The sequence below is a fragment of the Ranitomeya variabilis genome, chromosome 7 (genome assembly GCF_051348905.1).
Source record: "Ranitomeya variabilis isolate aRanVar5 chromosome 7, aRanVar5.hap1, whole genome shotgun sequence".
Taxonomy (NCBI): domain Eukaryota; kingdom Metazoa; phylum Chordata; class Amphibia; order Anura; family Dendrobatidae; genus Ranitomeya; species Ranitomeya variabilis.
Window position 1 is genome coordinate 96,721,475 of NC_135238.1, and position 23,165 is coordinate 96,744,639.

Genomic DNA, 23,165 nt, shown 5'->3' on the forward strand with positions numbered 1-23,165 from the left:
ATGAACCAATGGTGTACTGTAACAATGTGAATGGCCTCTTTGAAGAACTGAATCAAGAGTATGTTGTTGGAGATTGGCGATTGTTTATTGACTCATCCCAGAGAAGTTTGAAAGCAGTGTTGTCTCACAATGGAAATATGAAACCATCAATCCCTATTGCTCACTCATGTCATCTAAAGTAAAGTTATGAAAATCTGTCAGTTGTTTTGGATGCTATACAATATAAGCATCATCAATGGATTATCAGTGGAGATTTGAACGTTATTGGACTTCTAATGAGAATGCAAGGAAGTTTCACAAAACATTGTTGCTTCTTGTGTTTATGGGACAGTAGAAATACAGTAGAGCATTATGTTCGTCGTGATTGGGGACAGAGAAACTTTATGCTCCAGTTAGAGACAATGTTCAGCATAATCCTTTAGTTGCTCCAACAAAAATTTTTCTTCCTCCACTACATATAAAGTTAGGATTGATTAAAAACTTTGTGAAAGCCAAAGACAAATTCACAAGGGTTCCAGTACATTTCACAGAAATTCTCCAGCATTTCACCAGCAAAACTGAAGGAAGGGGTATTTGTTGGTCCTCAGATCAGAGAGCTTATGATGTTTTAGGAACTCTAAATGATAAGGAATTGAGATCTTGGAAAAGCTTCAAGTGGATCTGTGAAAACTTCTTAGGAAAAGAAATATCTCCAGAATATGTTGAAGGTGTTGAGGAACTGCTAAATGTATACCAGTGTCTTGGATGTTGCATGTCTCTGAAAGTGCACTTTTTGCATTCACATTTAGATTTCTTCCCTCAAAATCTTGGGGATGTAAGCGATGAACAAGGCAAGCGGTTTCACCAGGACATTAACCCCTTTTTGCCATCAGACGGAATAATACGTCCGATGGCAGATCCCCTGCTTTGATGCGGGCTTCGGCGTTGAGCCCGCATCAAAATCGGGACATGTCAGCTGTTTTGTAACTAGATAAATGCCGCTGTCAAACGCTGACAGCGGCATTTAACAAGCGCATCCGGCTATCTGGCTGGAAATGCGCGCACCGCTGATCGGGGGTCATTGGTGCATTGGCGTAACAACCAAAGATCTCCTGAAGACCTCTATGGTTGTTGATTCCAGATTGCTGTGAGCACCACCCTGTGGTCGGCGCTCATAGCAATGCTGTAATTCTACTACATTGGAGCGATCTGAGCATCGCTCCTATGTAGCAGGGTCGATCAGGCTATGCCAGCTTCTAGCCTCCTATGGAGGCTATTGAAGCATGGCAAAAGTGTAAAAAAATGTTTTACAAAATATGAAAAAAAAATAAAAAAAATATAAAAGTTCAAATCACCCCCTTTCGCCCCATTCAAAATAAAACAATAAAAAAAAAAAAATCAAACCTACACATATTTGGTATCCCCGCGTTTAGAATCGCCCAATCTATCAATAAAAAAAGAACTAACCTGATTGCTAAATGGCGTAGCGAGAAAAAATTCCGCCAGAATTGTTTTTTTGGTCGCCGCGACATTGCATTAAAATGCAATAACAGGTGATCAAAAGAACGTATCTGCGCCAAAATGGTATAATTAACAACATCAGGTCGGTGCTCAAAAAATAAGCCCTCAATCAACCTGAGATCCCGGAAAATGGAGACGCTACGGGTCTCTGAAAATTAAACAATTTTTTTTCTTTTTTTCTTTTTAAGCAAAGTTTGGATTTTTTTTCACCACTTAGATAAAAAATAACCTAGACATGTTTGGTGTCTATGAACTTGTAATGACCTGAAAAATCATAATGGCGGGTCAGTTTTAGCATTTAGTGAACCTAGCAAAAAGCCAAACAAAAAACAAGTGTGGGATTTAACTTTTTTTGCAATTTCTCCGTAATTGGAAGTTTTTTTCCCATTTTCTAGTACAGGACATGGTAAAACCAATGGTGTCTTTCAAAATCACAACTTGTCCTGCAAAAAATAAGCCCTCACATGGCCATATTGATGGAAAAATAAAAAAGTTATGGCTCTGGGGAGGAGGGGAGCGAAAAACGCAAAACCGAAAAAAGCTGCGGGGGTTAATAGGTTAAAGTAATGGAACACCGCTACTAGAGTTTTTGGAATGACTCAATGATGGCAGATTACTGTTGGATGTTATATAGGGACAACCCTGAAAAATTGTATCAACGACCGTCTATTGTCAAGCACTTTTAATTTCTGCTCATATATTGGTTTCTATTTTGCATGTGAAATTATTTTAGTTCAATAAAAACTGCTTTGTAAGGTGAAGCATTTTTTCTGATATGTAGATTACTATTTTCGTAATGCCCCCAATATATTTCCTATACCTTATAATAATGATGCTGCTCCATGGAAACTATACGTGCTACAGAAAAACTATATACATTTTTTTAAATCGGGACAAAAAGATTATTCAGAAAAGTACAGAGTCACCTGTGATAATTAAAAAAATATTTTTTTGTAGACCTGTGTAATTAATGAGTGAATTTCTCACAAGGATGCAGATTAATTTCACCTGGCAGACGCTGGAGACTGAATATATTATGCCTTCCTTCTATTCCCCTCTACTTTCAACTATGTTAGGCTTCTTTTACACTTACCGTGATTTTAGTGGACCGTTTTTGCAGGCCTTTTTTGCGGGCCGTATCGCCATAATTTTCCCGGACCCAAAAAAAAACCGGCTATCCGCAAAAACTGAATTCACGGTGCATCGCAAAAACAAGGCTCGATATTTTTTCACAGCCATACGGTGCTCCGTGGCATTATTGCGGCCTGCTTTTGCGGCCCCATAGAGTTCTATTGGGGCCGCAAAAACGGGACGAATACCACGGCAAGTGTAAAAAACAGCCTGAGCCACTGTCTATTTTTGGAGAATTACAAATGTGTCCCATCCCCCTGTCTAAGATTTTGATCATGTCTTTCGGATCCCATGTCCCTTATGTAAATCTGTCAACATGAGACCAAAACGATCTGCAGAGTTTGGCAGATATTAGCAAATATTTCTTACTTCTGCTGTTTAACACTCTAACATAGTAACATAGTTATTAAGGTTGAAGGAAGACTTTAAGTCCATCTAGTTCAACCCATAGCCTAACATGCCCTAACATGTTGATCCAGGGGAAGGAAAAAAAAACCCATGTGGAAAAGAGTAAGCTCCACATTGGGGAAAAAAATTCCTTCCCGACTCCACATACGGCAATCAGACTAGTTCCCTGGATCAACGCCCTATCAAGGAATCTAGTGTATATACCCTGTAACATTATACTTTTCAAGAAAGGTATCCAGTCCCCTCTTAAATTTAAGTAATGAATCACTCATTACAACATCATTCAGCAGAGAGTTCCATAGTCTCACTGCTCTTACAGTAAAGAATCCGTGTCTGTTATTATGCTTAAACCTTCCTTCCTCCAGACGTAGAGGATGCCCCCTTGTCCCTGTCTCAGGTCTATGATTAAAAAGATCATCAGATAGGTCTTTGTACTGTCCCCTCATATATTTATATATTAACATAAGATCACCCCTTAGCCTTCGTTTTTCCAAACTAAATAGCCCCAAGTGTAATAACCTATCTTGGTATGGCAGACCCCCCAGTCCTCTAATAACCTTGGTCGCTCTTCTCTGCACCCGCTCCAGTTCAGCTATGTCTTTCTTATACACCGGAGACCAGAACTGTGCACAGTATTCTAAGTGTGGTCGCACTAGTGACTTGTATAGAGGTAAAATTATGTTCTCCTCATGAGCATCTATGCCTCTTTTAATGCATCCCATTATTTTATTTGCCTTTGTAGCAGCTGCCTGACACTGGCCACTGAATTTGAGTTTGTCATCCACCCATACACCCAGGTCTTTTTCATTGATGGTTTTGCCCAGAGTTTTAGAATTAAGCACATAGTTATACATCTTATTACTTCTACCCAAGTGCATGACCTTACATTTATCCCCATTAACGCTCATTTGCCATTTATCAGCCCAAGCTTCTAGTTTACATAAATCATCCTGTAATATAAAATTGTCCTCCTCTGTATTGATTACCCTGTAGAGTTTAGTGTCATCTGCAAATATTGAAATTCTACTCTGAATGCCCCCTACAAGGTCATTAATAAATATGTTAAAAAGAAGAGGGGCCAATACTGACCCCTGTGGTACCCCACTACTAACCGCGACCCAGTCCGAGTGTGCTCCATTAATAACCACCCTTTGTTTCCTATCCCTGAGCCAGCTCTCAACCCACTTGCACATATTTTCCCCTATCCCCATTATTCTCATTTTATGTATCAACCTTTTATTGGGCACCGTATCAAATGCTTTTGAAAAGTCCATATACACTACATCTACTGGGTTCCCTTGGTCCAGTCCGGAACTTATCTCTTCATAGAAGCTGATCAAATTAGTCTGACATGAACGGTCCCTAGTAAACCCGTGCTGATACTGGGTCATGAGGTTATTCATCTTCAGATACTCCAGCATAGCATCCCTTAGAATGCCCTCCAGGATTTTACCCACAGTAGAGGTTAAGCTTACTGGCCTATAATTTCCGAGTTCAGTTTTTGTCCCCTTTTTGAATATTGGCACCACATTTGCTATACGCCAGTCCTGTGGTACAGACCCTGTTATTATGGACTCTTTAAAGATTAATAAAAATAATGGTCTATCAATGACTGTACTTAATTCCTGCAGTACTCGGGGGTGTATCCCATCCGGGCCCGGAGATTTGTCAATTTTAGTGATTTTTAGACGCCGGCGTACTTCCTGCTGGGTTAAGCAGGTAAAATTTAATTGGGAATTTTTATCACTAGTCATATTGGCTGCCATGGGATTTTCTTTTGTAAATACTGATGAAAAAAAGTCATTTAGCATATTGGCTTTTTCCTCATCCTCATCCACCATTTCACCCAGACTAGTTTTAAGGGGGCCAACACTATCATTTTTTAGTTTCTTACTATTTATGTAGTTAAAGAATATTTTGGGGTTATTTTTGCTCTCTCTGGCAATGAGTCTCTCTGTCTCAATCTTTGCTGCCTTGATTTGCTTTTTACAGAATTTATTTAATTTTTTGTATTTATTTAATGCCTCCTCACTACCTACTTCCTTTAATTCTCTAAATGCTTTCTTTTTGTCCCTTATTGCGCCCCTTGCAGCTCTATTTAGCCATATTGGTTTCCTCCTATTTCTAGTATGTTTATTCCCATACGGTATATACTGTGCACAGGTCCTATCCAGGATGCTAATAAACGTCTCCCATTTTCTACATAGTTTTGTATCATCTGCAAATATCAATATTTTACTGTGTAAACCTTCTACCAGATCATTAATGAATATGTTGAAGAGAACAGGTCCCAATACCGACCCCTGCGGTACCCCACTGGTCACAGCGACCCAGTTAGAGACTATACCATTTATAACCACCCTCTGCTTTCTATCACTAAGCCAGTTACTAACCCATTTACACACATTTTCCCCCAGACCAAGCATTCTTATTTTGTGTACCAACCTCTTGTGCGGCACGGTATCAAACGCTTTGGAAAAATCGAGATATACCACGTCCAATGACTCACCGTGGTCCAGCCTATAGCTTACCTCTTCATAAAAACTGATTAGATTGGTTTGACAGGAGCGATTTCTCATAAACCCATGCTGATATGGAGATAAACAGTTATTCTCATTGAGATAATCCAGAAAAACATCCTTCAGAAACCCTTCAAATATTTTACCAACAATAGAGGTTAGACTTACTGGCCTATAATTTCCAGGTTCACTTTTAGAGCCCTTTTTGAATATTGGCACCACATTTGCTATGCGCCAGTCCTGCGGAACAGACCCCGTTGCTATAGAGTCCCTAAAAATAAGAAATAATGGGTTATCTATTACATTACTTAGTTCTCTTAGTACTCGTGGGTGTATGCCATCCGGACCCGGAGATTTATCTATTTTAATCTTATTTAGCCGGTTTCGTACCTCTTCTTGGGTTAGATTGGTGACCCTTAATATAGGGTTTTCATTGTTTCTTGGGATTTCACGTAGCATTTCATTATCCACCGTGAATACCGTGGAGAAGAAGGTGTTTAATATGGTAGCCTTTTCCTCGTCATCTACAACCATTCTTTCCTCACTATTTTTTAAGGGGCCTACATTTTCAGTTTTTATTCTTTTACTATTGATATAGTTGAAGAACAGTTTGGGATTAGTTTTACTCTCCTTAGCAATGTGCTTCTCTGTTTCCTTTTTGGCAGCTTTAATTAGTTTTTTAGATAAAGTATTTTTCTCCCTATAGTTTTTTAGAGCTTCAATGGTGCCATCCTGCTTTAGTAGTGCAAATGCTTTCTTTTTACTGTTAATTTCCTGTCTTACTACTTTGTTTAGCCACATTGGGTTTTTCCTATTTCTAGTCCTTTTATTCCCACAAGGTATAAACCGCTTACAGTGCCTATTTAGGATGTTCTTAAACATTTTCCATTTATTATCTGTATTCTTATTTCTGAGGATATTGTCCCAGTCTACCAGATTAAGGGCATCTCTAAGCTGGTCAAACTTTGCCTTCCTAAAGTTCAGTGTTTTTGTGACACTGTATCAGAAGCTTTTGAAAAGTCCATATACACTACGTCCACTGGGTTCCCTTGGTCCAGTCCGGAGCTTACCTCTTCAGAGAAATTGATGAGATTAGTCTGACAGGAACGGTCCCTAGTAAACAAGCGCCGTTTCGCCCTTTTGCCGGCGAATCCCCAGTCTTTTCCTTCCCCCTACTTTCCCCTGCTCCACCGTTCAGCTATTGGTAGTGACGGCTGGAATCGGGCACAGGATGTGACACTCTTCTCTTCCCAGGCTGCACTATTTTCCACCTCCAACTCAGGTAAAATAACCCTTAGCTCAAGTAATCTGTTTCATCTCATTTACCATTGTTTGAGTTCACTGCACTCATCACTCATTTTCCTCCTTTCACGTGTCTTATACGCTGCTGCCATCTAATGACAGTTTTCAGTAATTACATTGCAGTGATATATCACCTTTTTGTATTCAGTGAAAATACATTCTCAAACTTAATATGGTTTAATATAATTCAATCATGATTTACTAACAGGCTGCTATCAACATCCTATCTTCTCCTGTGGTTTTTTGTGTGGGGGGATTACCCCTATTATTATTTTTGGCCAGTGTTTTTCCCCTCCTTGGGAAATGGACTGCAAAGAGTATTAGCGAGACATTTTTTATGTCCACCCTCTCTAGCAAGTCCACATAGTCTCTTTTTAGGGAAATACTTTCCAAGTGCAGACCTTTTACTAAATTTATCTTTTTTTGCCACATCCTGACCTTCTTGGAGGTCCCAAGTTTTCCATCTTCCTGTCTTTTACATGTTGTTTTTAAAAATTTGTTCAATAAAAGAAAATGTTGTCTACCTACTCTTTTGTCACTTCAAACCTTTATTAGGTAAATTTATGTAAGCAGCATGTTTATTTATGCGGATTCACCTGCGTTCAAAAGCCGGCAGCGCTTTGGACACAGTGGACATGTTCTGCGTCCAAAGCGCTGCCAATTACTGAACGTTTGCACATAACCCTTAAAGAAGATACAGATGATATGGTAGATAGCTCCCTATATTGCAGGTTATTTTTTGTGTTGGAAACGCTGTTTTCATTTCGGTACCCTTAGTCATGTTTGGTGGTTCTTCTCAATGGTTAATGTTTTGCTGAGGTCTTTAAAGTTATTTCTACAATCGTTTAGGTTGATTTCAGGGCTAATCCGTATCTGGCATGCTGGATATAGGCGTTGAAGATCTATCATGTGATTTAAAATGGATAAAATGTAGAGTTACACATATTCTCAACTTAGCAAGACAATGTTCAGCTGCCAAGTAGTCCCTTCTAGTACCTTCATTATCTGAATTTTGTTGCAAAATAAATTCCCATTTCCACCAGGGAAGTGTTCTGGCTACCAATCTCCATTTATAAACCTAAATCCATCAGAACTGATTTTTGTGGTCCTCCTCCCCTTTAGCTGTTCTTATTCTTACTGAGTAACCTCTTGACCCAACCCTCCCTTGCGTCTCACGGCCTCCTATTATGCATACCTTACGACATGCTGGTCATTGTAGTTTTCAATCCTCTGTTAATTGCCATTTTACATTTGAGCTGTCCTGTGTGCTGGCATTAACCCTTTCTATAATTATTTGCATATTGTATTTCTTTACAGCAGCATCTGAGAACTTCCGTTGCCCGCTTTTAACAGCTAATTGTCTGGGGTGTCTGGTGTCGCATCCCCAACAAATAAATACTAATGGCCTCTCTTTTGGATAGGCAATAAATAAAAAAGGTAGTGGCTAACAACTTTGAGGCTTTTTCTAGTTCGTGGATGTACATTCAAATGTTCAACATACTGCAAATGCCTGTTTAGTATCTGTGTAATAATAATAATAATAATAATAATTTTTATTTATATAGCGCCAACATATTCCGCAGCACTTTACAATTAAGCGGGGACATGTACAGACAAATTCAATACAAGTTAAGACAATTTTAACAGTGACATTAGGAGTGAGGTCCCTGCTCGCAAGCTTACAATCTACAAGGAAATGGGGGGGACACAATAGGTGAAAAGTGCTTGTTATTTCAGGTCTGGCAATTATAATAATTAGGGATTTTCATATAAAGCTGCATGATCCGGTCATCAGCCCGTGTGTTTAAGTGCAATAGTCAAGTATCAAGTGCAGTTATCATGAGCATAGAGGGTGTGGAGACAGATGAATAGTAGGGTGCAGATTCAGAGTAATATTCGGAGGGAGGGAACAGGGCAAAGTTAGTTTACTGAGTAGTTGATGTGGTAGGCTTGTTTGAAGAGATGGGTTTTTAAAGCTCGCTTGAACAGGTCGGAGCTAGGTATCAGTCTGATCGTCTGGGGAAGTGCATTCCAGAGAGCTGGCGCAGCACGAGAGAAGTCTTGGAGACGGAGGTGTGAGGTTCGGATTAAAGGGGATGTTAGTCTTAGGTCATATGTAGAACGGAGGGCACGTGTAGGGTGATAGATAGAGATGAGAGACGAGATATAAGGCGGTGCAGAACTGTGGAGAGCTTTGTGGGTGAGAGAGATGAGTTTATACTGGACCCTGCAGCGAGTGGGTAGCCAGTGTAATGACTGGCACAAGATGGAGGCATCGGTGAAGCGGCTGGACAGAAATATGACCCTGGCTGCCGCAATCAAGATGGATTGGAGAGGAGAAAGTTTGGTAAGAGGGAGACCGATCAGAAGAGAGTTGCAGTAGTCCAGACGAGAATGAATAAGAGCGACAGTAAGAGTCTTAGCAGTTTCAAAGGTGAGAAAAGGTCGGATTCTGGAGGTGTTTTTAAGATGCAGGTGACAAGAGCAAAGTGAGTGATCAGATATAGGGAGTAAAGGAAAGTTTGGTGTCGAATATGACCCCAAGACAGCGGGCATGCTGCTTGGGAGTTATGGTTGAACCCTCCAGGGTAATTTTGATGTTGGGTAGAGTGAGGTTAGTAGAAGGGAGAAACACAAGAAGTTCCGTTTTGGAAGAGAGGAGTTCGTAAAGTCGTGCAGCGATCCGGGACAGGAGTATTCCCGTCCTCATGCGTAGGAGAATTAGTAAACTGTGAGAGGCCGAATGAAGAAGTTAGAGAAAGAAGATGAGAGGCAGATTGGGAGAGGGGATCATTGATGGGGATGTTAAAGTCTCTTTTCAACAGCAGAAAAAAGAAAAAAAGGCCGCAACACTTACCTGCCCAGATCTTGGAACAAATGCACTGCAGGGTGCAGCCAGCCCATAAAGCAAGATGTTAGCAACACAGGTGCACAATACCAGATCAACAGCCACTCACCACATACCCACTCCTGGAGGGGGTGACTGCCCAGTATACAAGTGCACAATAAAGGCCCACATAGGGCGTTGTTCACACAATGGTACTGCATAGTGTCTGGTTCACAGCCTATTAGTCACGCCCCTACTTTTCGATTAGGCGGGCTGGCCAGCACACTCTCAATGCATCCCAGTGTGAACACCCCTCATGTGAGACCGAACATGTTTGGGCTTGGCTGCACCCTGAAAAATATAGTGCAAAAATATACAAAAATAGTGAGGTATTGGTTGATATTTTGGCCAAAATACACAAGCTCGTAACCCGCGCCAAGGGTCCCCACACTTACGAGTCCTATCACTAAACTAAATAGCAGAGCCACTAAAGACTCAAGGTCTAGAAAAATTCAATTATCAACAGCAGAAAAAAAAAAAAAAAAGGCAGCAACACTTACCTGCCCAGATCTTGGAACAAATGCACTGCAGGGTGCAGCCAGCCCATAAGGGTACTGTCACACAGTACCATTTTGATCGCTACGACGGTACGATTCGTGACGTTCTAGCGATATCGTTACGATATCGCAGTGTCTGACACGCAGCAGCGATCAGGGATCCTGCTGAGAATCGTACGTCGTAGCAGATCGTATGGAACTTTCTTTCGTCGCTTGATCACCCGTTGACATCGCTGGATCGTTGTGTGTGACAGCGATCCAGCGATGTGTTCGCTTGTAACCAGGGTAAACATCGGGTAACTAAGTGCAGGGCCGCGCTTAGTAACCCGATGTTTACCCTGGTTACCAGCGTAAACGTAGAAAAAACAAACAGTACATACTTACATTCCGGTGTCTGTCCTCCGGCGTCTCAGCTTCTTTCCACTGTGTGAGCGCCTGCCAGCCGGAAAGCGAGCACAGCGGTGACGTCTGACGTCACCGCTCTGCTTTCCGGCTATGGCGCTTACACAGTGGAGAGAAGCAGAACGCCGGGGACAGACACCGGAATGTAAGTATGTACTGTTTGTTTTTTTTACGTTTACGCTGGTAACCACGGTAAACATCGGGTTACTAAGCGCGGCCCTGCGCTTAGTTACCCGATGTTTACCCTGGTTACCGGGGACTTCGGCATCGCTCCAGCGCCGTGATTGCAACGTGTGACCGCAGTCTACGACGCTGGAGCGATATTCATACGATCGCTGCGACGTCACGGATCGTGCCGTCGTAGCGATCAAAATGGTACTGTGTGACGGTACCCTAAAGCAAGATGTTAGCAACACAGGTGCACAATACCAGATCAACAGCCACTCACCACATACCCACTCCTGGAGGGGGTGACTGCCCAGTATATGCCTTGCTTTATGGGCTGGCTGCACCCTGCAGTGCATTTGTTCCAAGATCTAGGCAGGTAAGTGTTGCTGGCTTTTTTTTTTCTGCTGTTGAAAATTGAATTTTTGTAGACCTTGAGTCTTTAGTGGCTTTGCTATTTAGTTTTGATGTTAAAGTCTCCCATGATGAGGGTAGGGATGTCACAGGATAGAAAGTGAGTAAGCCAGGTGGCAAAGTGGTCTAGAAACAGGCGGGAGGAGCCTGGAGGGCGATAAACAACTGCCACCGGCAAGGAGAAGGGCTTAAAGAGTCTGACGGCGTGGACTTCAAAGGAAGGAAATGTAAGTGAGGGAACCAGGGGTATGACCTGGAAAGCACATTGTGATGAAAGGAGCAAACCAACACCTCCACCCTGTCTGTTCTCAGGTCTGGTGGTATGTGAAAATTTCAGCCTACCAAATGAGAGAGCGGCAGCGGCGGTGGTGTCTGAGTCCTGGATCCAGGTTTCTGTAATAGCCAGAAGGTTAAAGGTATTAGAGAGGAAAAGATCGTGAATGTAAGTTAAGGCCCCGTCTCACATAGCGAGATCGCTAGCGAGATCGCTGCTGAGTCACAAGTTTTGTGACGCAACAGCGACCTCAGTAGCGATCTCGCTATGTTTGACACGTACCAGCGACCCGGCCCCTGCTGTGAGATCGCTGGTTGTGTCGGAATGGCCTGGACCTTTTTTTGGTCGTTGAGGTCCCGCTGACATCGCTGAATCGGTGTGTGACACGGATTCAGCGATGTCTTCACTGGTAACCAGGGTAAACATCGGGTTACTAAGCGCAGGGCCGCGCTTAGAACCCGATGTTTACCCTGGTTACCATCGTAAATGTAAAAAAAACCAAACAGTACATACTCACATTCCGGTGTCCGTCAGGTCCCTTGCCGTCCGCTTCCCGCACTGACTGACTGCCGGCCGGAAAGTGAAAGTACAGCACAGCGGTGACGTCACCGCTCTGCTATTAGAGCCGGCGCTCAGTCAGTGCAGGAAGCGGACGCCGGGGGACGCGAAGGTGAGTATGTACTGTTTGTTATTTTACATTTTACACTGGTAACCAGGGTAAACATCGGGTTACTAAGTGCGGCCCTGCGCTTAGCAACCCGATGTTTACCCTGGTTTCCCGGGGACCTCGGCATCGTTGGTCGCTGGAGAGCTGTCTGTGTGACAGCTCTCCAGCGACCACACAGCGACTAAACAGCGACGCTGCAGCGATCGGCATCGTTGTCTGTATCGCTGCAGCGTCGCTATGTGTGATGGGGCCTTTAGTTTGTTACACACAGACCGTGCATTCCAGAGAGGTCAGTGGAAAGCGATAGGAGAAGGCATGCACTGAATGTTAATAAGATTAGCAGGGTTTCTATATGCAGCTGGAGGACAGTAATGCATGCTGGTGGAGGGTGTCCAGGGTTGGGGGAAATGTCGCCTGCAGCTAGTAAAAGGAGAAAAAACAGAAAGAGCAGGTGGTGGGATGATTTGTATGAACGTTTTGAGTGCTGCTTGGAGGTAGTGGCTGGTTTGGAGTGGGTAAGAAATGTCAGTACAGCCTCAGAGTTATACATGGGAGAGGGGAGAAGGGAGGGGTGGATATAGAGTGAGTGACCAGAATGTGTTAAAGGGCAGGCGAGCTGTGAGAAAGCAGAAGTAAAAACAAATAAGAAGCAGATTGATATGATCAATGCATAATGTAGTATGACTGACCGAGAAGCATGCTTGTTTGAAAAACTTAAGAACCTCACCTGTCTCCTGCCCTGTCCAACTGCCATTGTCTGACTGCCAAGCACTTGATCCTATTGCACTTAATATCTGTTGCACGCACGACCCCGCACGCGGGCTATCCCAGCCAGACTAAATATATATGAAATATATATGTGTATGAAATGAAATGACTGTATTTCATATATGAATAGTATTATGCTACTGGATAAGTACATGAAGAATTGCTTAAAAATGTTTCTGCTTATATACATTTCTTTACATCTTCAGGTATTGGTGGCTGAAGATATCTGCACTGGCAGATAGGGAAGATTGGGAAGAGTTGGAGAATTTTTCAAAAAGCAAAAAATCCCCCATAGGATACCTGGTAATTTGTTTTAATCCTAAATTTATGTCACATGCTTCAATATCTTCTTTTTATCACTTTGTATTAGACCAATGGTAAAACGTTCCACTTTGAGTCTGATGTAGCAAATATATATAAGAAGTATTACCATTTCTGATTTTATTATTCTTTAACATTTTTTTATTTGAATTACTAATAGGCCATAAAACCAGATGATTAACATATTTTTCTTGCTACTCAGCTTGTGCATAAACAACCCTTTAAAAACATAAATTTATTAGATAATCAATAAAAAACACCAAGCCCTGTGCAGGGTATAAAATATGGAGTAATGTGTCGATACCAATACAAACCACTAAATACTTAAATGATAGTGATAGATAAGTGACATGGTACTTTGATATAGCTGTCACAGTGGTTGAATCAAATAATTCTCAATACTACGGTCAATGGTTAGTGACAATAAACCCAGGTCATATCACAAAAAAGGGCCTATTTAACCTAGAGTTATCAGGAGCCAATTGTGATATTTATTTACCGTGTGGCTATGTGCCCTGTTTGCGATGCACTAGAAACGGTAAAGAGAGGAGCGCAATAGCACAGTTACCAAATTAACAGTTAGTTTACTGTAAGGTAAAATTCTCACCTTTACAAGTTGTGAGTATGCACAACACATATAATGAGTATGATGGGAAGGCTGCAGATGGCACCGAACCCCCGAGCGATCTTCAAGAAGTATTAGATAGGATATTCAAGATGCCGACCATTCCGCGCTCCTCCAGAATCAAGCAAGAGAACCACAGAGTTCAGAAGAGTTGCTTCCTTTATTCAAGGTTTTAAAACTACGTGTTTCGTGGATGTCTTGTCCACTTCCTCAGGTACATAGATTGGCTGATTGTTAGGTACCTGATTGCGATTGTTGGGCTAAAGTTAGGGTTGGGCTAAAGTGGGTTGGGCTACAGTTTGGGTTAGGGTTGGGCTAAAGTTAGGGTTGTGGTTATGGTTGGGATTACGGTTAGGGTTGCGAATAGGGTGAGGGGTGTTTTGGGGTTAGGGTCGATTTAGAATTGGGGGGGTTCCACTGTTTAGTTACATCAGGGGGTCTCCAAACGCGACATAGCACCACCATTGAGTCCAGGCAATTCAAAAAGTCTCCCTTTTGAGCCCTGCCATGCACCCAAACAGTGGCTTTTCCCCACATGTGGGGTGTACTCAGGAGAAATTGCACAACAAATTTTTTGGTCCATTTTCTCCTGATACCCTTGTGAAAATTAAAAAACAATTGGTTCAAAAGTACATTTTTTGTGAAAAAGTTAAATTTTAATTTTTTCCTTTCACATTTCTTTAGTTCTCGTAAAGCACCTGAAGGGTTAATAAACTTCTTGAAAGTAGGTTTGTGCACCTTGTCGGGTGCAGTTTTTAGAATGGTGTCCCTTTTGGTTATTTTATGTTATATTGACCCAACAACTTCAAATGTACTGTGGTCCCTAAAAACAAAAATGGTTTTGTGAATTTTGTTGGAAAAATGAGAAATCACTGGTAGTCTTTTTTTTATAACATAAACTTTATTGTTCCAGAGTCAGGCTGTGTGCACATGTTCCGGATTTTTCGCGTTTTTTTCGCTATAAAAACGCATTAAAAACACACACATATGCATCCCATCATTTAGAATGCATTCCGCAATTTTTGTGCATATGTTGCGGTTTTTTTTTCCGCAAAAAAAGCATCGCTGTAAAAAATGCAGCATGTTCATTAATTTTGCAGATTTTTTGCGGATTTCCCACTATATTATTGCATTGGGAACCTCCGGAAAAATACGCAAAAGATACGTACAAAAAACGTGAGAAAAACGCGTAAAAAAAAACTCGAAAAAAACGCATGCGGATTTCTTGCAGAAAATGTCCGGTTTTGTTCAGGAAATTTCTGTAAGAAATCCTGACGTGTGCACATAGCCTAAGGGTATGTGTCCACGTTCAGGATTGCATCAGGATTTGACGCAGGTAAAATCTGCACCAAATCTGCACCTGAGGTCACTGGCAGGTCACCTGCGTTTTTTATGCGTTTTTACATGCTTTTTTCATGCGGTTTTTTTTCATGCAGATTTGTGTGTGTTTTTGTAAGCTAAATAAAGATATACAAAAAAAAGAATTGTGATGTCATTTCTTGTCCAACCTCTTCATTTCATACTCCATTGAAGAATAATGTTTACACACACAGCTAGATAGATAGATAGATAGATTTTTTACAGCGATGCGTTTTTTTGCGGAAAAAAACAACCCGCAACATATGCACAAAAATTGCGGAATGCATTCTAAATGATGGGATGCATATGTATGTGTTTTTAATGCGTTTTTATAGTGAAAAAAACGCGAAAAATCCGGAACATGTGCACACAGCCTGACTCTGGAACCAATAAAGTTTATGTTATAAAAAAAGATTACCAGTGATTTCTCATTTTTCCAACAAAATTCACAAAACCATTTTTGTTTTTAGGGACCACAGTACATTTGAAGTGAGTTTGTTGGGTCAATATAACAGAAAATAACCAAAAGGGACACCATTCTAAAAACTGCACCCGTCAAGGTGCACAAACCTACTTTCAATAAGTTTATTAACCCTTCAGGTGCTTTACGAGAACTAAAGAAATGTGAAAGGAAAAAAATAAAATTTAACTTTTTTCACAAAAAATGTACTTTTGAACAAATTGTTTTTTAATTTTCACAAGGGTATCACGAGAAAATGGACCAAAAAATTTGTTGTGCAATTTCTCCTGAGTATACAGATACCCCACATGTGGGGAAAAGCCACTGTTTGGGTGCATGGCTGGGCTCAAAAGGGAGACTTTTTGAATTGCCTGGACTCAATGGTGGTGCTATGTCGCGTTTGGAGACCCCCTGATGTAGCTAAATAGTGGAATCCCCCCAATTCTAACTCGACCCTAACCCCAAAACACATGTAAAGTTAAAGGAGCTGTGCATGCCCTCAGAGCTGCAGCTCCCAGAAAGAGACATTGAAAGGCAGAACTGTATTGCAGTGAGCGTGAAGGGAGTCGCAGCAAAAGGAGAGGATACTAGAAATGGTCCAGCCCCGCTCAAGATGTCTCCTTCTGAGGCGCAAAATCCCGGTAGCTGGAACACCGAGGGAGTAAGGACCTCTACGCCTTATTTCAGAGACCATAAACATAAGGGTGAATGACCTCGGGGAGATCAAAACATCCAACACCGCGGAGACACCATCACGTGTTTCTCAACGCAGTGATCCAGAACACTGCCCCCATCCCTAATGGGAAATATGCAAATGCATGTAGAAAAGCCACGGAGACACCATCACGTGTTTCTCAACGCAAGCAATGAATAGCCAGGTCTTACACCGGGAAGGAACAACCACGGGAACGGCAGCATCCAATAAAGGAAAACCACCTATGCCAAAACATGGTATCCATCCACACACAACTGTTTCGGGGTATTTGCCCCTCATCAGTGTGGAGTAGGAAACTGGCTATTAGGAGCAGTGCCTAGTGAAAAGACTATAAACATAAGGGTGAATGACCTCGGGGAGATCAAAACATCCAACACCGCGGAGACACCATCACGTGTTTCTCAATGCAGTGATCCAGAACACTGCCCCCATCCCTAATGAACCGCAGGACCCGGTACCGAGTACCCCACTTCCCTTGGGGGGGCGATTCACATGTGTGATCACGGCCTTAAATAAAGACACATACACCCATGAAATTTGCCTTAGGCCGGGGTCACACTCGCGAGAAACTCACACAAGTCTCTCGCTTCAATACCTGGCACTGCCGCGGGCACTCGGGACCGGAGTGTGCTGCTGCATGTATTTCTATGCAGCTGAACGCTCCGGTCCTGAGTGCCTGCTGCAGTGTATTTACCCCGGCCTTAAAAGCAATATTAATTTACAAAAAAAAAATGGCATGGGCTCCCGCACAATTTTCTGCGTTAGAGAGGGAAAGCCAGCGACTGGGGGACTGATATTTGTAGCCTGGGAAGGGGATAATACCCATGGAGCTTCCCAGGCTATGAATATCAGCCCGCAGCTGTTTGCGTAGCCTATACTGGCTATAAAAATAGGGGGACCCCCCAAAAAAAACGGTGAGGTCCCCTATAATTTATAGCCAGAAAGGCTACGCAGACAGCTGCGGGCTGATATTAATAGCCTAGAGAGGGACCATGGGTATTGCCCCCCCCGGCTACAAATACCAGCAACCAGCCGCCCCAGAAATGGCACATCTGTAAGATGCGCCAATTTCGGCGCTTAGCCTCTCTCTTTTCCCACTCCCGAGTAGCAGTGGGATATGGGGTAATAAGGGGTTACATTAAGGTGACATTAAGCCCGGTTAATAATGGCAAGGCGTCAATAAGACTCCTATCCATTATTAATCCTAGTAAAGTGTAAATAAAGTACAGACACTAGAAAAAAGTATTTTAATGAAATGATTACACACACTTTTTGACCATATCTTTATTGTAAGCTCAATCCTCTTGAAGACCCTCGTCCTGCAAAAAAGCCAAAAAATACAAACCAAATTCATACTCCCTGTCCGCAGATATCCTATAACGAGTGTCCCACGACAAGTCCAGCTCTGCTACATCTGGATGCCTGACATCCAGACATAGCAGAGCTTGTAGATGATCGCTGGAGATAACTCTCCAGCAATCACCTACATTCTAGCACTCACGGTCAGCTGACCGTGAGAACCAGCCTAGTGTGACTGGAGATAACCCCCGGTCACGTGCACGGCAGTTCTCGTGGTAAGCTAAGTTATTGCGAGAACTTATCTTACCGCGAGAACTGCAGTGGACACGGGGCTTCCGGCGGCAGGACAGGTAAGCCAGCATGTGACATGCGTAGTAAGCTGCATTAATGCAGTTTCTATGCATTTCACTAATCATTAGATGAGGTTTTACCGCATCTAATGATTATCTATGGGAAATTTGCGGCGCGGCGACGTAGCGTCGCCGCATGTCCGTTTACGCGGGTCTGCGTGTTTTACCGCATAGTGGAGACGGGATTTCATGAAATCCCCTCCATTATGCTGTAACATCTGGACGCTGCGTGTTTGACACTGCAGCTCTACGCAGCGTCAAACACGCAGCGTTTCCTGAACGTGGACACATACCCTAAGAAGATACATCGACAACGGCCATTCAAATAATTGCAATCATTAACCAATATGCCAAGATTTGGTCAATATTCCAAACTACTTCATTACAAGGAACCAGAGAATTTTAGCCATAACCCAGACTTACACAAATAACCCAAATAATTTCTCTTTTTGGTAATGTCAGTTATGAAGTGCTCACCTTGACAATTTGTAATGTTACATAACAAATATCAGGTATTCTATGCTGCCTAATTGTAAACAAAGAATTATAATGGATATTTATGTTAGGAGTTTTAATTTCTATCAATCACGAGTACTTCGAGTAAATAAACCATTTTCCCAGATAACTTTAAATTGTTTTACCCTGCCCAGGCGACTGGCTATCATGTGTTTCATAATACAATTATAATGAATTTTTCTCATTATTTCCTGCAGTGAAGGAATTGTAACACTTTTCCAATTATATTGACTCTTGTAGCTGTAAGGATGTGGCTTGTAATTACTGCGTCCTCGTATTGGAGTCGCTCCAATTTCAGAGATAATAAAGCTGTTGCAGGATCCCACTCTATGTCATATCCCAGTACCCCTGAAATCAAACTATAAATCTGGAACCAGTAAGTGCGGATTAGGGGACATGACCACCAAATATGCAACATATCACCCACCTCTGATTGACATCTCCAGCATAAAGCTGATGTTTGTGGGAATATCTTATTGAGACGATACTGGGTGAAATACCACCTTTACAAGATCTTCCTAGAGGTTTCCAAATGGTTTATGCAATGTGAAGACCTTTTGTCTATCTGGAATGCCTGTGACCATTTTTCCTTTTTTAAAAGTACAACCTAAGGTGCTTTCCCACCGTGTAACGAAAGGTAAAGATTTAAGCTCAGTGAAAGAATTTATAGCTTCATATGCTCTAGAAATCCGTTTAGAAGAGTACCTATTAATAGAAAAATGGCATTCATAATCAGATTTTAAGCTTTCTGACCCATTATTCATACTGTTCATACAATGTCTAATTTGATGATATTTGAAAAAGACTCTCTTATTAACCAAACCACTGCATTTGTGCCAGCCGCAGTGCTAGTACGGCGGATCGATCACCGCGGTCTCGCGCTGAGCGCCGCGGTGATCAGGTGCGGGTGTCAGCTGTATATGACAGCTGACACCCCGCAGCAATGCCCACGATCGGCGCTATCGCCGATCGCGGGCATTTAACCCCTCTGATGCCGCTGTCAGTAGTGACAGCGGCATAGAAAGGGATCGCGCAGGGACGGGGGCTCCCTGCGCTCTCCCACCGGAGCAACGCGATGAGATCGCATTGCTCCGGTGATCCGGAAGGAGTCCCCGGATCCAAGATGGCCACGGGACTCCTTCCGGGTCATTTACTGACCTGGCTTGCCGGCGCCTGCTGAGAGTTCCTAATAGCAGGCGCCGGCAAGCCTCTGTAAGTTGCCTGTCACATCGTTGATCTGACAGAGTGCTATGCACACTGTAAGATCAACGATCTGATCTAAAACAGTGATGTCCCACCCTGGGACAATGGTAAAAAGTAAAAAAAAAAAATACAATGTATAAAAAATTAAATAAAAAAATCCCCAAATAAAGAAAAACAAACATTTCCCAGTAAAACCATTTATTTTTGTAAATAAAAAAAAAACAATAAAAGTACACATATTTGGTATTGCTGCGTCCGTAACGACCCTCTCTATAAAACTATCCCACTAGTTAACCACTTCAGTGAACACCGCAAAAAAAAAAAAAAAAAACAAGGCAAAAAACAACGCTTTATTATCATACAGGCGAACAAAAAGTGGAATAACACGCGATCAAAAAGACGGATATAAATAACCATGGTACCGTTGAAAACATCATCTTGTCCCGCAAAAAAAAAGCCGCCATACAGCATCATCAACAGAAAAATAAAAAAGTTATAGCTCTCAGAATAAAGCGATGCAAACACAATTATTTTTTAATATAAAATAGTTTTTATTGTGTAAAAGCGCCAAAACATAAAAAAAATTACATAAATGAGGTATCGCTGTAATCGTACTGACCTGAAGAATAAAGCTGCTTTATCAATTTTACCACACGTGGAACGCTATAAATGCCCCCCCTAAAAGAATTTCAGGAATTGCTGGTTTTTGTTCATTCCGCCTCCCACAAATCGGAATAAAAAGCGATCAAAAAATGCCATGTGCCCGAAAATGGTACCAATAAAAACGTCAACTCGTCCCGCAAAAAACAAGATCTCACATGACTCTGTGGGCCAAAATATGGATAAATTATAGCTCTCAAAATGTGGTGATGCAAAAACTATTTTTTGTAATAAAAAGCGTCTTTTAGTGTGTGATGGCTGCCAACCATAAAAATCCGCTATAAAAAACGCTATAAAAGTAAATCAAACCCCCCTTCATCACCCCCTTAGTTAGGGAAAAATAATACAATTTTAAAAAATGTATGTATTTCCATTTTCCCATTAGGGTTAGGGCTAGAGTTAGGGCTAGGGTTAGGGTTGGGGTTAGGGCTAGGGTTAGGGCTTGGGTTAAGGTTGGGGATAGGGCTAGGGTTAGGGCTGGGGTTAGGGTTTCAGTTATAATTGGGGATTTCCACTGTTTAGGCACATCAGGGGCTCTCCAAACGCGACATGGCGTCCGATCTCAATTCCAGCCAATTCTGCTTTGAAAAACTAAAACAGTGCTCCTTCCCTTCCGAGTTCTCCTGTGCGCCCAAACAGTGGTCCCCCCCAACATATGGGGTATCAGCGTTCTCAGGACAAGTTGGACAACAACTTTTGGGGTCCAATTTGTCCTGTTACCTTTGGGAAAATAAAAACGTGGGGGCTAAAATATCATTTTCGTGGAAAAAAAAATATTTTTTATTTTCACGGCTCTGCGTTATAAACTGTAGTGAAACACTTGTTGGTTCAAAGTTCTCACAACACATCTAGATAAGTTCCTTGGGGGGGTCTAGTTTCCAATATGGGGTCACTTTTGGGGGGTTTCTACTGTTTACGTATATCAGGGGCTCTGCAAATGCAACATGACGCCTGCAGACCAATCCATCTAAGTCTGCATTTCAAACGGCGCTCCTTCACTTCCGAGCTCTGCCGTGCACCCAAACAGTGGTTCTCCCCCATATATGGGGTATCAGCGTACTCAGGACAAATTGGATAACAACTTTTGTGGTCCAATTTCTCCTGTTACCTTTGGGAAAAGAAAAACGTGGGGGCTAAAATATCATTTTCGTGGAAAAAAAAATATTTTTTATTTTCACGGCTCTGCGTTATAAACTGTAGTGAAACACTTGTTGGTTCAAAGTTCTCACAACACATCTAGATAAGTTCCTTGGGGGGTCTAGTTTCCAATATGGGGTCACTTTTGGGGGGTTTCTACTGTTTAGGTACATCAGGGGCTCTGCAAATGCAACATGACGCCTGCAGACCAATCCATCTAAGTCTGCATTTCAAGCGGCGCTCCTTCACTTCCGAGCTCTGCCGTGCGCCCAAACAGTGGTTCTCCCCCATATATGGGGTATCAGAGTACTCAGGACAAATTGGATAACAACTTTTGTGGTCCAATTTTTCCTGTTACCTTTGGGAAAAGAAAAACGTGGGGGCTAAAATATTTTCGTGGAAAAAAAAATATTTTTTATTTTCACGGCTCTGCGTTATAAACTGTAGTGAAACACTTGTTGGTTCAAAGTTCTCACAACACATCTAGATAAGTTCCTTGGGGGGGTCTAGTTTCCAATATGGGGTCACTTTTGGGGGGTTTCTACTGTTTAGGTACATCAGGGGCTCTGCAAATGCAACATGACGCCTGCAGACCAATCCATCTAAGTCTGCATTTCAAACGGCGCTCCTTCCCTTCGGAGCTCTGCCGTGCGCCCAAACAGTGGTTCCCCCCCATGTATGAGATATCAGCGTACTCAGGACAAATTGGACAATAACTTTTGTGGTCCAATTTCTCCTGTTACCCTTGGGGAAAAAAAAAATTGCGGTCTGAAACATCATTTTGTGGAAAGAAAAAATGATTTTTTTAATTTTCACAGCGCTACATTCTAAACTTTAGTGAAACAATTGGGGGTTAAAAGTGCTCACCACACATCTAGATAAGTTCCTTAGGGGGTCTTCTTTCCAAAATGGGGTCCATTGTGGGGGGTTTCCACTGTTTAGGCATGTCAGGGGCTCTCCAAACGCGACATGGGTTCCGATCTCAATTCCAGCCAATTTTGCATTGAAAAGTCAAACGGCGCTCCTTCCCTTCTGAGCTCTGCCATGTGCTCAAATAGTGGTTTATCCCCATATATGAAGTATCAGCGTACTCAGAACAAATTGCACAACAACTTTTGGTGTCCAATTTATCCTGTTACCCTTGGGAAAATAAAAAATTTGGGGCAAAAAGATCATTTTTTGTGAAAATTAACATTAAATTTTTTTTACGGCTCTACATTATAAACTTCTGTGAAGCACTTGGAGGTTCAAAGTGCTCACCACACATCTAGATTAGTTCCTTAGAGGGTCTACTTTCCAAAATGGTGTCACTTGTGGGGGTTTCCACTGTTTAGGCACGTCAGGGGCTCTCCAATCGAGCCATGGGTTCCGATCTCAATTCCAGCAAATCTTGCATTGAAAAGTCAAATGGCGCTCCTTCCCTTCCGAGCTCTGCCATGTGCCCAATCAATGGTTTACGCCAACATGTGGGGTATCAGCGTACTCAGGACAAATTGTACAATGACTTTTGTGGTCCAATTTCTCCTGTTACCCTTGGTAAAATAAAACAAATTGGATCTGAAGTAAAAATTGTGTGAAAAAAAAGT

The 23,165-nt window shown here is 42.1% G+C and overlaps 1 protein-coding gene across 2 annotated transcripts in view; it reads left to right on the plus strand.

Annotated features, from left to right (window-relative positions):
- VPS16 (VPS16 core subunit of CORVET and HOPS complexes) overlaps positions 1-23,165 on the plus strand; it is a 508,307-nt gene that overhangs the window by 388,400 nt on the left and 96,742 nt on the right. For both annotated transcript variants that reach the window (XM_077275596.1, XM_077275595.1), the window contains exon 22: positions 13,141-13,237. In XM_077275596.1, coding sequence (XP_077131711.1) covers positions 13,141-13,237 — 97 coding nt within the window. The remainder of the gene's footprint in view (positions 1-13,140; positions 13,238-23,165) is intronic.